The sequence below is a fragment of the Salmo trutta genome, chromosome 14 (genome assembly GCF_901001165.1).
Source record: "Salmo trutta chromosome 14, fSalTru1.1, whole genome shotgun sequence".
Lineage (NCBI taxonomy): Eukaryota > Metazoa > Chordata > Actinopteri > Salmoniformes > Salmonidae > Salmo > Salmo trutta.
In genome coordinates this window covers 51193574-51211014 of record NC_042970.1, presented here as the reverse complement: position 1 = coordinate 51211014, position 17441 = coordinate 51193574, and the positions used below count along the sequence as shown (strand labels likewise).

At 44.6% G+C, this 17441-nt stretch overlaps 1 protein-coding gene across 5 annotated transcripts in view; it reads left to right on the top strand.

Moving 5' to 3' along the window:
* Positions 1-17235, top strand: part of LOC115208352 (potassium voltage-gated channel subfamily KQT member 2-like) — a 99733-nt gene extending 82498 nt beyond the window's left edge. For 3 of the 5 annotated variants that reach the window (XM_029776328.1, XM_029776327.1, XM_029776326.1), the window contains 4 exons: positions 3019-3127; positions 3436-3567; positions 15978-16101; positions 16208-17235. In XM_029776328.1, coding sequence (XP_029632188.1) covers positions 3019-3127; positions 3436-3567; positions 15978-16101; positions 16208-16930 — 1088 coding nt within the window. In that variant the 3' untranslated portion in view covers positions 16931-17235. Of the gene's footprint in view, positions 1-1231; positions 1250-3018; positions 3128-3435; positions 3568-15977; positions 16102-16207 lie in introns of all 5 variants that reach the window. The other 2 variants (XM_029776325.1, XM_029776324.1) reach the window with 1 other exon arrangement.
* Positions 17236-17441: the final 206 nt, after the last annotated feature.

Sequence of the window (17441 nt, the reverse complement as noted above, 5' to 3'; positions counted from 1 at the left end):
AAAGCGAGAACTGTAAGACATTTTAATCTGATTGTATGTTTTGCCACTTCATAATGCCATCATGGCTTACATGTAATGGTATACTGTAGCAGGCCTTATGCCATTTCTATGGCAGCCTTATGAAGGCATTATGCATTTACTGATTTCCACTGCCCATAACTCTAATGCAGCAACCAGTTGTGACTTGGGAATAATCTTCAACTGCACACCTTTGGAAAACAAAAGATCCTACATGCTTACATATTACAAAGTGCAGTTGTGAGAAACCTACTGATCATTTATGACAAAACCTACAAATATGTTTCATAATTGTAACACTATGCACATAATATGTTCAAGTGTGTGACATTAGATTGATCCATCCTTTGGGGAAAGACTTTTGAATATACTGATTTGGCACTATTTGACTATTGTACAATATATCACATCTTGTCATATCTGAGCAGTGGAATTAATTCAAATCTGACAAATATACCAATGTGTATACTTCTAAATATGTTGGCAGTGTTACAGAGTTGCTGCTTTAGCCTCATTTTGATACTGTATCAGTTGGGTCATGTTCATATGAAGCCATAGCTTAAACGGCTTTGGAACCTTGTTTTCAGAGGGATATTTTGATTGAGTTTGCTAGCTAACTTATTTAACATCCGATGCATATTTCCACAGCATTGTCACTGGTTGCTGCATGACAGTGTAGGGTTTTCACTGTCAAATGACCATTGTCACAACATTCCTTTTCACAATTTGACATTAGAATAAGTGACTGCAACCAGTATGAAAATCTTGGTAACACATTCTGTGAATACCCTAATCATAAGGAAATGTAAGCGCCTATGTTTTGCATTGTAATGGATTTTGCGTATTTCTTAAGGGGTTATTAAAACCTGTTGCTGCAGTCCTTTCTTCTTCAGTCCATTCCACTAATTACTGTACCAAACTACATTTGATGCCCATCATTTTTACTTATCACCCCTCCCTTTCACGATGCAGATCTGGCCAATACCCCTGCAGTCCTTATTGCATTGTACCTTCAGAGAGGTTCTGTAATACATGACAAGATACCCACTGAGACAACTGGATATCACCACAGCCCTCGGGTTCTTTACATCATGATATTGTATACAGTTTCCTAATAAGCCTGTTTTTTTGGTGATTGTATTATGATTTTATCCCATAATTTAACCAGGTTTATTTTATTGTCTTTTCCTTCTCCTCTCCACCTCTTTTGCAGCAATTGAGGGGTTAATCAGTAAGAAACAAATCCCATGTCTGCTTGGGGGATGGCCACCAGATCAAAATGAATAAAAACAAGTGTTTAAATGATTGAAGCAATATAATGCATGCCCAACTGTAGACCCATTCCATGAGCACAGTAATGGGTGGGCCCCATCATTTTCATAATAGCCCAACTACAAGCAAGCAGCCCGAAAGCCATGCACTCAACTCAAAATGGCTGCCGCTGTTGCATTCTAACCTGCATGAAGGAAGCTGTCTGATCTCTGTCAGTTGGCCTTCAGTGCCCACTAAGGGCCTTTGAAGCACAGCACTATAGAACCGTGACACTAGATCCCCTCCCCTTAAAATGGAAGCCATGTTGGGGGAAGACGTGATGCAGTTTCACGGCTCTGTATTTTGGTTGGCATTAGGCGCACAATGTTTTTGTCTGTTGGAGTGAAACTGGGATAGGTCAATGCTGTGGCCCAAAATTATTGACACCTTCAGGCAAGTTCAAGCTCTTTATTTGTCAATACAGATATCTACGTCAAATTTCTTACGCTCAGAGTTCACATATTTGAGCTCAGAGACATACTTGATTATGCTAGATACACATACTACATACACTAGATACACAGAACCAAAGATGAACAAAGCCTCTTACACACCATAAAACCATTATGGTCTTGAAAAGGGATAAATCATTACCATCTCAAATACAACACCGACATTGAAATATATAGGGAAAGATTTACCCAGCCTTGGCACCAGTCTGAACCTCCTATTTCACTGATGCAAATTGCTACCAACTTGAGTCTGGCCTTTAGATCCCAAAAATAGAAAAGCAACTATTACAGTAATTGAAAGTTAAATGTGTGACTACACAAGCCAATATCCAAACTCCTTCTCGGCTCCCCCCTGCCAGTCAAATTTACAATAAATCCAGTAACTCAGCCACACATAAAAAAGTTTGATATTGAAAGGAGTATATTTAATGCCTAATATAATGAATTATATACAGTAGGACCGATTTACAGTGTTACACTGTTTCCACTATTAAGTTTACTTCAAGATATAGCTAGATATATTGATTGCAGAGTTAGCTGTCCTGCTATGGCTTATATATAGGTGCTTATTGAACATCCATGTTTTGTACTGTTACGTCTCTGCATTGAACCTCATATAGGCACATTGTCCCCCTTCTGCCATAATAGGCATTCAGCAGTTTGAAATACTTTAACGACTTTCTCTGTATCCCACTCTGAATAGGCCTACACCTTGAACTCAAGTGTCTCAAACTGCAGATTGATGAGGCTGTGGTCCACTGCAGTGGCCTGTCTGCTGACTGTCTCAGTGTCATGCACAACGATGCTAGCTGCTAGCATAGCTTAAGATAAGAGCACACTGGCTTCGGCACGCCACGTCACGCCTCCGTATTTAATATTTTTGGGCCACAGTAGTCAGGTGAAGCCATTAACCTCAGAAACTGGTACCGCTATGTCCCCCCTTCCTCCCAATCCCCCCCCCCACCTCTTTCCTTTTCCTTATCCTGCATCAGCCAATGAGATGAACCGACACTGCCATTAACCTGCCCTCGATTCGACGCCCAATCCCACACTATAACCCTGGGCTGTGCAAGTTAATAGCCGTGCCTTCGCTTGGTTCCATGCAGACTGACATCCTTAAAGACTGAATGAGTCAAGGTTAGGGGAGAGTGCAGGTGACAGTTCAGTGTTTCCATCCGGCCCATGCCACAGGAACACGCTAACACCGGAGCTCCCGTGTGCTTGTTGTGTTTCGTAGAAGCCAGCCTCCCTGGAGAGGACATAGCAGACGACAATAAGAGCTGCCACTGTGAGTTTGTCCCTCAGGACCTAACTCCCGGACTCAAGGTCACTATCAGGTCCATTTGGTAAGCCAAGATAAGTTTTGTCTTTCAGAGTTTGTCTAGGTCAGGTCAATCTCTATCTCTCATTATCTGTATGATTTATTTTACCCAGCACTGGTATATTCAAGCTTGGGATATTCATATCACCCTCCAGCTCTTCAATCTCAATCTGGGAAAATCGGTTTACACTGTTATACAGACATGTAGACAGTTGAATTGAGATATCTCATGGCCCACATAGTTGTCCCCAACCCAATATAATGATCTATGAAATGTCCCATTAAAATATCCTATTGAGGTTGTGTTCATATCTCAAACGTCTCTCTCCTCAGCATTATGAGGTTCATGGTCTCCAAGAGGAAGTTCAAAGAGAGCCTGCGGCCGTACGACGTGATGGATGTCATAGAGCAGTATTCAGCCGGCCACTTGGACATGCTGGCCCGCATCAAAAATCTCCAGTCCAGGCAAGATAACCTCCCTCCTATTCTCTCTCTCTGAGACCTGTATTGATTGCGTATGTCTTCACACCGCAGGGGTAATACTTGGTGGAAGCACCTTTGGAAACCATTACAACTGTGAATAATTTTGAAAATATTCTACCAACCTTCACAATACATCAAAATTGCTCAAGCTCAGTACATTTAGTTGGGAATCATTGATGGACAGCAATATTCAAACCTTGTCTCTGATTTTCAAGCAGATTTAAGTCAGAACTCAGACTGAACCACTCAGGAACAATCAACACCTCATGGAAAGCCATTCAAAGGTGTGGCATTAAAATATGTGTAATTGTCCTGCTAAAAATGTTAACTCTATCCCAGGGTTAGGTTTTCAGAAGACTACGGTGGGTTTTCTTCTAACTTTTTACCTGTGCTTTGCTACTTTCATATTTCTTCTGATCCTGACAAACTTCCCAGTCAATTGGACTGAAATAGGTGCCGGTACTATTTTGACTGCTATTATGATTGTCTGTGTATTTCATATCCTCAAATAGTTAAAACACTGTACGTTCCACAAGCATTTGGCTACACCTGCAATAACATTGTTAAAACACGTGTATGTGACCAATAAAATTTCATTTGATTTAAATGCCAAAGACACACCAGAATGGCTTTGCCAGAGGTTTTGAGTGTTCCTGAGTGTTCCACAGGGGCGTAGGTATGGGTGGGCGTGGGTGGGCGAAGGCCCACCCACTGGGGAGCCAAGCCCACCCAATCAGATTAAGCAAAAAATATATTAAAAATAATAATAATTATGCTCTACTTGTCAGTATTATTTGTATTTTAACCTAAGCACAGTACTTGACTTGGGCAGAAGCTCACCGGAACTGAGTACCTTTTTCTTCTGCTTGACTTCTTGCACCTCCTATAGAATATTAGCTCAAAAGTATTGAGGAGTTTCTGCACCTAAATATAAACGGTACCGGCACCTATTTCAGTCCAAGTCAAGCACTGGCCTAAACATGCATAGCAGTGGGATAGGGGTGGGAAAACAAAAGGGATATGTATTGACAATAATAATAATAAATTGTATTTGGCAGATGCCTTTCAGGACACTCAAGGACTTCTTATATAAAATCTAGTGCTGTACATAAAATCTATTTAATTTAGGGCTATGTATTGAATTTGAATTATGCTTGATTATTTACCTGGAAAAAACAGTAAAAGGAAGTTGTTAAAAAAACTATAATCTTATCAATTTCAAAATAATGGGTGGGTTCACTTCGCACTGATACAATATGCAGTAAACAGTAGCTATCGCTGTGTAGGCTAGGCTACACTGTGTAGGCTACTCACCGTTAGCTAGTTAGCTAAATGTCCAAACAAAGCTCACTGTTAAATTTTTTTTGAGAAAGGATGTTGAAGAATTTGCGAAGTTGTGTGATATCAGTGATTTTACCATGAAGGCCCTCCAGTCCCCCTCTATATCGATCACTGATTGCATTGATCTAATCGAGGGCCTTAAAGACAGTGTCAGAATAATCAGAGACCATGATCAGCATCCCAAAGGCCAGCATCTCGGAGTCGCCTCTTCACTGTTGACGTTGAGACTGGTGTTTTGCGGGAACTATTTAAGGAAGCTGCCAGTTTAGGACATGTGCAGCGTTTGTTTCTCAAACTAGACACTCTAATGTACTTGTCCTCTTGCTCAGTTGTGCACCAGGGCCTCCCACTCCTCTTTCTATTCTGGTTAGAGCCAGTTTTGCGCTGTTCTGTGAAGGGAGTAGTACACAGTGTTGTACGAGATCTTCAGTTTCTTGGCAATGTATCGCATGGAATAGCCTTCATTTCTCAGAACAAGAATAGACTGATGAGTTTTGGAAGAAAGTTCTTTGTTTCTGACCATTTTGAGCCTGTAATCGAACCCACAAATGCTGATGCTCCAGATACTCAACTAGAAGGCCAGCACAGTTTTCAGCTGTGCTAACATAATTGCAAAAGGGTTTTCTAATGATCAGTTAGCCTTTTAAAATGATAAACTTGGATTAGCTAACACAGCATGCCATTGGAACACAGGAGTGATGGTTGCTGAAAATGGGCCTCTGTACGCCTATATAGATATTCCATAAAGAATCTGCCGTTTCCAGCTACAATAGTCTTTTAGGACATGAACAATGTCTACACTGTATTTCTGATCATTTTGATGTAATTTTAATGGACAAAAAATGTGCTTTTCTTTAAAAAACAAGGACATTTCTAATTGACCCCAATCTTTTGAACAGTAGTGTAATTACAACAAATGTGTAGACAATCACATATACTGTATCTCTCTATGATGCGTGGGAATACTTTGAAACAGATTTCCAAAAGGAAATCACTTGGAGCTGATTTTCTGGTGTTTTTACAGTCTTTTATGTCCAACAATAAATACAAAAAATCAGTGGCCAAATAAAATATTGTTACTTTTACTTAACCAGGTAAGATACTGAGAACACATTCTCTTTTATAATAACAACCTAAATGCTTTGCTGTCACACAATTCATAGCTAAATTCAATTCCTTAAACCTATTGTTGACGATGTTATGATAGTCTGTCAATCAAATATTCCTAAACCAAATAGCATGTTGCTAATGCCGTGAGCAAACAACAGCCCCTGTTGGCTGGACTCATTGGATGATTGATAATTCATGATATTCCAGAGTCCCACCCACATCACTGTATAGGCTACTGTACCTCAAATAATTACAAGAAAAGATCAACTATACGGATTCAGTGACGATAAGTGGTTATTTCAATGAAACGTTGATGTAGTCTGTTTCTTTCTAACTGTCCTGTATGCATGTTAATACAACTCTTATCAAGCCAATTAGCATTTGGCCTGACCTGCTCCATGCATATTTTATGATGTTAAGAGACCATAAAGGGTCCAATTTCCAGAGACACAACCCACCTATGACCAAGCTCATGTTCCATGAGGTTGTTCTTACCAAGTGAACCCAGCCATTTTTTTGTTGTTGCAATTATGGAGTTGTGAGTTTTGTTCCCCCAAAGGTCAGAACGCATTGAATCTGAATTCAACGTCTATACGCATTACACAACAATAGTAAGTGTCTGTCCACCATGGATAACACAAGGCGACATCTTGAGCATTCAGTCTCATCTCAGGGGCGTTGTTGTCAAATAAGTACAATATATGTTGTGAGTTTACAAATGGTACCACATATATGTAAATATATTCCTACTTAGAAGAAGAAGAAAAAATACTTTCAAATCTCCTCACTTTCTTAAAATGATGGCTTCACTGTCATATCATACAGCTACAGTACAGTGGCTGATTAATTTACCAAATGAAAACAGCGATTTGCTGTTTTACTATTGGCAAATATGTTTGGAATATATTTTCACTTATTTGTCCTTGTCTTTTTTCTCCTGGTTCTGTTGTTTTGGTTTCGTTCATTTGATGTGTGCCTGTCGGACTGGTCCTTGTTGCGCCGTCATCCTGCATTGTGCTGGTGTCTTCTCTATTCACTTTGCCAGGATAGATATGATTGTTGGTCCCCCTGGACCCTCAACTCCCCGCCATAAGAAGTATTCAACTGATGGACCCAAAGAGTCACCAAAAAACTCTCCTAGGTTAGGCCTCACCAGACTATCTTTCTCATCAAGAGCTTATCCCTTAGTTCATTATCTATTCTCTTGACAAGCAGCGAGAAACCTTTTTTTGACTCGGCCTACTGTGACACGTGTGACTAGCGGTGTCTATATCGCAATGTGATGCAGTGACTTGATCAAAGTAGCAAACATCTTGCAGCAATTATTCAGTTATTCTCAGCAAATAATTACTCAAACTCAGTGATTCAAAGTCTCTTTGACGCCCTTTGAGTGCTGATCAGCTTTATACACATGTGTATACACATACACTGAGTGTACAAAACATTAGGAACACTTTCCTAATATTGAGTTGCACCTGCTTTTACCTCCAGAACAGCCCAATTTGTCGGGGCATGAACTATACAAGGTGTAGAAAGCTGATGTTGACTCCAATGTTTCCCACAGTTGTGTTAAGTTGGCTGGATGTCCTTTGGGTGGTGGACCATTCTTGATACACACGGGAAACTGTTGAGTTTGAAAAACCCAGCAGCATTGCAGTTCTTGACACACTCAAACCGGTGCTCCTGGCACCTACTAGCATACCATGTTCAAAGGCACTTAAATCTTTTGTCTTGCCCATTTACCCTCTGAATGGCACACATACACAATCCATGTCTCAATTGTCTCAAGACTTAACAATCATTTTTTAACCTGTATCCTCCCCTTCATCTACACTGATTTGAAGTGGATTTAACAAGTGACATCAATAAGGGGTCATAGCTTTCACCTGGATTCACCTGGTCAGTCTGTCATGGAAAGAGCAGATGTTCCTAATGTTTTGTGCACTCGGTGTATCCAACACGTATAATTCTTATTTTCCTTGCACTATACTGCTACAATCGTACTAGATTATTAATAGAAAGTAGAATTAAAGTAAAAGAAGACTAACATGGTATATCCAATAGTTAAGAATATGCTAAATGCTCCGGTAGGACATAGGAGAAGCGAAGCTCATGGGTAAGTAGTCAAGTCATGTAGCCGAACAAAAAAGGGTTTGCGCTGCAGATGTAAAAATGTCTTTATAAATACATTTGATTAATTGATATTGCCTGCAACACATTGACAATGTGAAGGGCTTATATGTAAAGATAGCGAAATTCATTTACAGCCTATGACCTGTGAGGCGCCTATGAACAATACAGTAAATTCTTTGGTTTTGGATGCATGTTGGCATGAAGTGTATTGAAGCATGCCACATGATGCACAATCTACATTTTAGAAGTTGCATAGTTTTCTAATCTTGGCCGCTTAATCTTGGTAAGCATGTTTTGCCTGACCAAGGAGCCATTCTGTGAATATTTTTTTTCTAGGATATTGCTCTCTTATTCAGATGTTTAAAATGGCTAGTTCAGTGCCAACCCTCTTATAAGTAGGCCTCAGTCAGTTTTCAATCTTGCATAGATGTTATGGATGGTTTTTATAAGGTTCATGGTGCTTTACAACCTGGTCTCAGAGCATTTAGTATTATTCTGTATGTAAATCCGTAACACTCCGTTTAGTATGATATGTTACGTTTGTATGGTATGTATTAAGCTGTGGATGTGCATCATCCAATTCGTATGATATGTTGCAAATTACAATTTGTTTTATGTGTTACGAATTTGCTAAATGTACATTATGTTACGAATTTTCAAACTTACATGTCACCAATTCCAATTTGTTGTAGCTACATTGGCCGCGACCGGGAGATCCATGGGGCGGCGCACAATTGGCCCAGCGTCGTCTGGATTAGGGGAGGGTTTGGCCGGCAGGGATGTCCTTGTCCCATTGCGCACTAGCAACTCCTGTGGCGGGCCGGGCGCAGTGCACGCTGACATGGTCGCCAGGTGTTTCCTCCGACACATTGGTGCGGCTGGCTTCCGGCTTAAGTGGGTATTGTGTCAAGAAGCAGTGTGGCTTGGTTGGGTTGTGTTTCGGAGGACGCACGGCTCTCGACCTTCGCCTCTCCCGAGTCCATATGGAAGTTGCAGTGATGAGACAAGACTGTACCTTCCAATTAGATACCATGAAATTGGGGAGAAAAAGGGGTAAAAAATAAATACAAATAATGCAGTGTATGATATACCATTTTGTAGCTCTGTGTCTCTGCTTTTATCGAATGTAAAAAACACAATTTCAAATTTTGCTACATAAGACCGAATCAAGGCGGTCGGTCACATTTACAAACCATCAGCGTCAGGAGTTGCCAAGCAAATCTCAGCACAGTACAAATCATAGCAGAGAATAGAACTTGAGGCCTACCCCTCATTGGCAAACACCCAACAGCCCACCAGAGTAAATAGGCCATCAAAAAAGTTTGCTAATCATACACGCACCTCCTTTTTATTATCCTGCCATGTTTTTCATATGTTTTCCAATTTTCTCACAATTTCCATCTCGTTAGAAGGAAATGGCAAACATTCCAGGAGGTTCCAGATGTATTAAAAATGTATTAACTTCTTATGGCTTGAGGGCGCTATTTTCACATCCGGATGAAAAGTGTGCCCAAAGTTTACTGCCTGCTATTCAGGCCCAGAAGCTAGAATATGCATATAATTGGTAGATTTGGATAGAAAACACTCTAAGGTTTCGAAAACTGTTTGAATGATGTCTGTGAGTATAACAGAACTTATTTGGCAGGCGAAACCCCGAGGACAAACCATCCAGGATTTTTTTTTTCAATGTTTTTTTTTCTTAAATTTTTAAATGCTTTTTCATTGATAATCCATAATTCTAAGGCAGTTGCCTGCAGTTCCTATCGCTTCCACTGGATGTCAACAGTCTTTAGAAATTGGTTGATGTTTTTCCTTTGTGTAATGAAGAAGTAGCCCTGTTCAGAATGACGCTTGAGAGAAGTGTACTCTTTGATAGAGGCGCGTGACCTGAAAAGCACTCTCCACTTTGTTTTCCTCCGGTATTGAACACAGTTTATCCCGTCTTAAATTTGATCGATTATTTACGTTAAAAGATACCTAAAGTTGTATTAGGAAAGTTGTTTCAAATGTTTGGACAAAGATTACAGGTAACTTGAGATATTTTGTAGTCATGTTGCGCGAGTTGTAACCGGTCTTTTTCTGGATAAAACGCGCCAAATAAATGAACATTTTGGATATATAACGACGGAATTAATCGAACAAAAGGACCATTTGTGATGTTTATGGGACATATTGGAGTGCAAACAGAAGAAGCTCGTCAAAAGGTAAGGCATGAATTATATCGTTATTTCTGAGTTTTGTGTCACACCTGGCGGGATGAAATATGATTGTCTGTGTTGTTTGATGGGGTGCTGTCCTCACATAATAGCATTGTTTGCTTTTGCCGTAAAGCCTTTTTGAAATCTGACACTGTGGCTAGATAAGCAAGAAGTTCAGCTTTAATTTGGTGTATTGCACTTGTGAATGTATGAAAGTTCAATATTTGTAATCATTTTTTTTGAATTTGGCGCTCTGCCATTTCACCGGATGTTGTCAAATCGATCCCGTTAACGGGATTTGAGTCATAAGAAGTTTTAAGTAGTTGAAAAGTTGCTAAAATGGTAAATGGTAAAGTTGTCTGTGGTGAGATTAAAACACGCAACCTTAGGGTTGCAAGACGATTGCGATATCCGCCCACCTTTCCAACCTGACCAACCCGTTTTTGCCTTAAGTAACCTTCTGTCTTATGTAACCATACCATACCACCTGGATTCAGTCTTATGTAGCAAAATTTGAAATTATGTTTTTGACATTATATAAAAGTAGAGACTCAGAGCTACAAAATGGTATATCAAACACTGCATTTGAGGAACAACGGGAAAGTAATTCTGCTTTGAAACTTGTAAACTCACTTTTGAGAAAATTGCCTGTTTTGCTATCTAGTGAAGAACTCTTCTTTGTCTACACCCATTAAGCATCGTTCACACCCTCACCCTAAGCTTTAGAACCCACCCATCTCGTTTCGCTCTCGAAGCGCAGACTTGACGCTCTGGCCGATGATTTGTTTACCTCTGTCACGCCCTAACCATAGAGAGCCCTTGGTTTTCTATGGTGTAGTAGGTCAGGGCGTGACTAGGGGGTGTTCTAGTTAAATATTTCTATGTTGGTGTTTTGTATGGTTCCCAATTAGAGGCAGCTGGTAATCGTTGCCTCTAATTGGGGATCATGTTTAGGTAGCCATTTTTCCCACTTGTGTTTGTGGGATATTGTTGGTATTGGTGCTTGTGTCACCACGTAGTCACGTTGTGTTGCTTGTTTATTGTTTTGGTTAAAGAAGTTTTCACTTTAAATAAATATGTGGAACTCAACAAACGCTGTGCCTTGGTCCGTCTCTTACAACAACCGTGACAGAATATCCCACCACACAAGGACCAAGCAGCGTGTTCATGAGGTAAAGGAGTTTTGGACATGGGAGATCATGGGAGGACACGAGACCCTTCCTTGGCGGGAGTTTCAGAGGACGCAGGAAGGACAGCGACGACGCCGGGGACCGCGAGCCACAGAAACCACAAGATTGTTTTTTTTGGGGGGGGGCACATGGGGCAAACGGCTGAGCAGCAAAGAGTGCCAGAGCCTGAATGGGAGTCTCTGGAGGAGTTCAATGAGGGATACCGGAGAGAGGTTTTGGCTAGGAGTATGCTGCAGCGCAGGCGTGCTGAAGAGCGTGACACCAGTCCGGTGCCATCTGTGCCAGCTCCCCGCACTCACCCTAAAGAGCCAGAGACCGTCAGGGAGGCAATGGAGAAGTTGGGAGAGAGGAGAGAAATGTTATGTAGGTGTTCTGCACGGCATTCGACCTGAAGAGCCTGTCAGCAGTCTGGTGAGTCCTGTGCCAGCTCCCTGCACCCTTCCTGAAGTGCGTGCCAACAGTCCGGTGCCACCTGTGCCGGCTCCACGCACCAGGCCTCCAGTGCGTCTCCCCAGTCTGGTACGTCCTGTGCCAGCTCCCCGCACCATTCCTGAAGTGCGTGTCAACAGTCCGGTGCCACCTGTGCCGGCTCCATGCACCAGGCCTCCAGTGTGCTTCCCCAGCCCGGTACGTCCTGTGCCTGCTCCCCGCACTAGGCCTCCAGTGTGCCTCTACAGCCCGGAACCTCCAGCGATGGTTTACAGTCCAGAGCTTCCAGCGACGGTCAACGGCCCGGAGCTTCCGGTGACGGTCAACGGCCCGGAGCTTCCGGTGACGGTCAACGGCCCGGAGCTTCCGGTGACGGTCAACGGCCCGGAGCTTCCGGTGATGGTCAACGGCCCGGAGCCTCCGGTGACGGTCAACGGCCCGGAGCCTCCGGTGACGGTCAACGGCCCGGAGCTTCCTGCGCCGGTGCCATGGCCGGAGCCTTCTTCTGCGCCGGTGCCCAGTCCAGGCACGGCGTCCAGTTCCGCTCCATGGCCGGAGCCTTCCTCTGCGCCGGTGCCCAGTCCAGGCACGGCGTCCAGTACTTCTCCAAGGCCGGGGCCTTCCTCTGCGCCGGTGCCCAGTCCAGGCACGGCAGCCAACCCAGCTCCATGGCCGGAGCCTTCCTCTGCGCCGCTGCCCAGTCCAGGCACGGCGTCCAGTCCCGCTCCAAGGCCGGAGCCTTCCTCTGCGCCGGTGCCCAGTCCAGGCACGGCGTCCAGTTCCGCTCCATGGCCGGAGCCTTCCTCTGCGCCGGTGCCCAGTCCAGGCACAGCGTCCAGTTCCGCTCCATGGCCGGAGCCTTCCTCTGCGCCGGTGCCCAGTCCAGGCACGGCGTCCAGTCCCGCTCCCATGGCAGGAGCCTTCCTCTGCGCCGGCGTCCAATACCGCTCCAAGGCCGGAGCCTTCCTCTGCGCCGGTGCCGAGTCCAGGCACGGCAGCCAACCCAGCTTCAAGGCCAGAGCCTTCCTCTGCGCCGGTGCGCAGTCCAGGCACGACGTCCAACCCAGCTCCATGGCTGGAGCCCTCAGATGCGCCGGTGCCCGGTCCAGGCACGGCATCCAGTACTGCTTCAAGGCCGGAGCCTTCCTCTGCGCCGTTGCGCAGTCCAGGCATGGCGGCAAATCCAGCTCCATGGCCGGAGCCTTCCTCTGCGCCGGTGCCCAGTCCAGGCACGGCGTCCAACCCAGCTCTATGGCGGGAGCCCTCCTCTGCGTCGGTGCCCGGTCCAGGCATGGCATCCAGTACCGCTCCAAGGCCGGAGCCTTTCTCTGCGCCGATGCCCAGTCCAGGCACGGCGTTCAGCTCGGCGCCAGGACCGGATCCGGGGTCTGGGCGGGGGCTACGACCTGCACCGGAGCCGCCACCGACACTAGTCAACCCCTCAACCCAGCTCCATGGCCGGAGCCTTCCTCTGCACCGGTGCCCAGTCCAGGCACAACGTCCAACCCAGCTCCATGGCTGGAGCCCTCCTCTGCGCCGGTGTCCAGTCCAGGCACGCCGTTCAGCCCGGTGCCAGGGCCGGATCCAGGGTCTGGGCGGGGGCTACGACCTGCACCGGAGCCGCCACCGACACTAATCACCCCCCCCCCCCCCCCAGTTGGTTTCATGGTGTAGTAGGTCAGGGCGTGACTAGGGGGTGTTCTAGTTCAATATTTCTATGTTGGTGTTTTGTATGGTTCCCAATTAGAGGCAGCTGGTAATCGTTGCCTCTAATTGGAGATCATATTTAGGTAGCCATTTTTCCCACCTGTGTTTGTGGGATATTGTTGGTATTGGTGCTTGTGTCACCACGTAGTCACGTTGTGTTGCTTGTTTATTGTTTTGGTTAAAGAAGTTTTCACTTTAAATAAATATGTTGAACTCAACAAATGCTGCGCCTTGGTCCGTCTCTTACAACAACCGTGACAACCTCTGGATAACATGAAAACAGCCTAACTAGCTCTGCTGGCAACAATTTAATTAAACTTTTTTGCAGACGTTTACTGACACCGGCCATATTCAGCGGGTGTTGTACACACGTCACGTAACGTCAGCTAACGAGCCAGCCAGCCAACGTTAGCTAGTTAAACAATAAACAGTGCCAACAATGCAACAGTGCTGGGAGCTAACCAACCATGTTCAATGTTAGCTAGCTAACATTAGGCTCTAACTAGAACAGCACACGGATCTGGGAAAAGAATGTCACCTAGGGAGCCAGCTAGCTAACAGTACACTTTAGCTTAAGACATATAGCTTGCTAGCTAGGTAAACATTGTACCTAGTTAGGTAAACAAAGTGTAAGTTCACACACATAATGTTAGCTAACGAGCCAGCCAGCTAACGTTAGCTAGTCAAACAACAGTGAACAGTGCCAACAATGCCACAGTGCTGGGAGCTAACCAACCATATTCAATGTTAGCTAGCTAACATTAGGCTCTAACTAGAACAGCAAACGGCTCTGGGAAACGAATAATAACATCAGCTAGGGAGCCAGCCAGCTAATGTTAGCTTAAAATGAAACCCCTTTCTGTCAAAATTAGAAAACGCTAGACTATCTTAACTGTATACATCATTGTGCATGGATGCGTCTCCCTGTCAGGAATACCATGCCACGGTTGCCCTTAGTTTGAAGATGAAATCTGGAGACAGGTTTTTCCTCCATCTCTTTCGCTATCATACTCGAATTCCACTGATTTCAAAATGTGATCCTCCAGAAAGTGGAGAGCCACACTTATGCAGCTGCACACAATACATTTTAAAAAAAAGCTGCGTTCGACAGAATTACCAACACAGACTGACGAGCTTCTATGGGAGACCAATCCGAACTCCTCTCTTGACATGTCCAGCCCACTCATTATCTCAGCCAATCATGGCTAGTGGGAAGGTTGCTAACTTTTTCTGTGGCTTAACCAACAAGGCTTGTAATTTAACAATTTTATTCATATTTACAGATGGCATACGAGTTTGTTATTAAGGCACATGAAAGTTCGCATTTCTGCCAAGAAAAACACATTTTGATAAAAAAATATATTGTTTTTACATTCAAACGACTCTCCTGTTATGTCATGACTTGCGACATTCGCCTAGTTTCCTGAATCTAGTCATATTTGAGTATCCCGGATTTACATTTGCTATGCTACTTCTAGTCTGAGACCAGGCTGTGCTTTGGGGCAATAAGTATAGCTGATCCAATATGTCCAAGCAATTTTTCAGTGACACTTTACTTGAAGCAACCTTCCCTTGAAGTGTAAACATTCGATTCACACTTTACTTTCAGAACGCGTACAGAACCTTTGTCATAGCAGTCATAGAACCCTTGTCATGACTGATTGTGACAACTTGCTTTACACTTCTGACAACTGGCATAACAATGTTATAAAGCAGACTATATTACCATCCCTGGCAACTTCATAGGGTGTTACGTCCTTTGTTAGAAGCTGTAATACCCACTTAAGACAGGTATTATGTCATTCTTATAACAGCTTTAAGTAGGCATACAAACGTAAAGTCATGTATTGCTGTATTGTCTTGCTGGGAGAGCCAATGAATGGCAATGATGAGTAGTTGAAAGAAAAGATGCCCCTAACCCTGCACCCTGTAAGGCCCCCGGTCTTCCTCCTCCATCTCTCCGTATGCCATCCCATGCATGTGCCCATCCCACTCCCACTGTGCTCAGCGCTAGGCAGGTGAGAGCTATACCTGAGTGTGTGGTGCTCTCCTCTCTAAGCCTGCACTCATCTACCTCTTGCAATAGGATCAGAGAAAGTCTGGGGTTATATACATCCTTTTTCTTTACAATTGTGGACATAACTTTTGAAGGTTGATTTAAAAAATGTTTCCTGCTGTGCCAGCTGTGTCAATTTTAAACAATTTTAAACAATTTTAAACAGGTTTTATTAAACTCTATTGGCTTTATTCTAGACATTGCCCGTTTTGTGTTTTGAATCGGTAGAGTTGACCAGATTGTTGGTCGAGGTACTCCGATCACAGATAAAGACCGTCCCAAAGGAACCACTGATGGGGGGGTTGAGGAGGACCCAAGCATGATGGGGCATTTGGGGAAAGTGGAGAAAAAGGTAAGGTATACCATTTAGAAATTAATGGCAGTATTGACTGTGTCCATGTCTGTCCCTTGGGCTTTCCAATTCTCCACCACGTCATGGTGTCTTTCCTTCTGGGCAGGTCATGTCAATGGAAAGAAAGCTGGACTTCTTGGTGAACATCTACATCCAGCGCATGGGCATCCCCCAGTCGGAGACTGACGCCTACTTTGGGTCCAAAGAGCCCGACCCGGCACCGCCCTACCACAGCCCCGTGGACCACATGGAGAAGAGTGGCTCCATCACCAAAATCATCCGCTCCAACAGCTCGGCAGGACAGAAGAACTTCGACCCCCCACCAGCCTGCTCTGGCCTAGGGGGCCACTGCCCCCCCTCCACCTCCTGGCAGCAGCACCCCGTCAGCGAGGTACACCAGCGCAGCCAGGAGAACTCCCCCTCCCCCGTAGGGGATCCCTCCCTGGTCCGCATCCCTCCTCCACCGGCCCATGAGCGCTCATCTGGAGGTCACAGTGGGAGCAATCGGGGGTCCCACCGCAACAGCGGTGGTGGCAGTGGTGATGGGGATAGAGAGGGCAAGGCAGACAGCGACACGTCCATCTCTATCCCCTCGGTGGACCACGAGGAACTGGAGCGCTCGTTCAGCGGCTTCAGCATCTCCCAGTCCAAGGAAAATCTGGACTTCCTGAACAACAGCTACTTCAGTGTTGTAGCCCGCTGCGCCAAAGTAAGGCCCTACATCGCAGAAGGTGAATCCGACACTGACTCAGACCTCTGTGCCCCCTCGCCCCACTCTGCCACCGGGGAAGGCGCTTACGAGGGCAGAGGGTGGTCAGGATCCAAGTAGGCCAAAACTGGAACTGCTCATATAAATGGTTACTCTGCCTTGGAGTTCAGAGTTGAATGCCCAATATGCTAGGTGTTACCACCAATGGTACTTGTGAGAACCGAATAACCTGGCTCCTCTTGAAGCACTGCAGTGCAGAGTGAGAAAAAAAGGTTATCAGACCACGCTCCAACAGTTTTTGCTGAGAAAACACCTGTAGTTTTTCATGTTGGGAATGTTTGCGGCAACTTGACTTACATTTTAGTCATTTAGCAGACGCTCTTATCCAGAGCGACTTACAGTAGTGAATGCATACATTTCATACATTTTTTTCCCGTACTGGTCCCCTGTGAGAATCGAACCCACAACCCTGGTGATGAAAACACCATGCTCTACCAACTGAGCCACACGGGACCACACTTAAAGTACACACATGTTCTCATGCATTCGCACACTCATTAACTCAAGGTTAAGTTTGTCAATGATTGTTTTGATCTTTTACTCGGGAACGGAATGCATATTAATTGCCAAC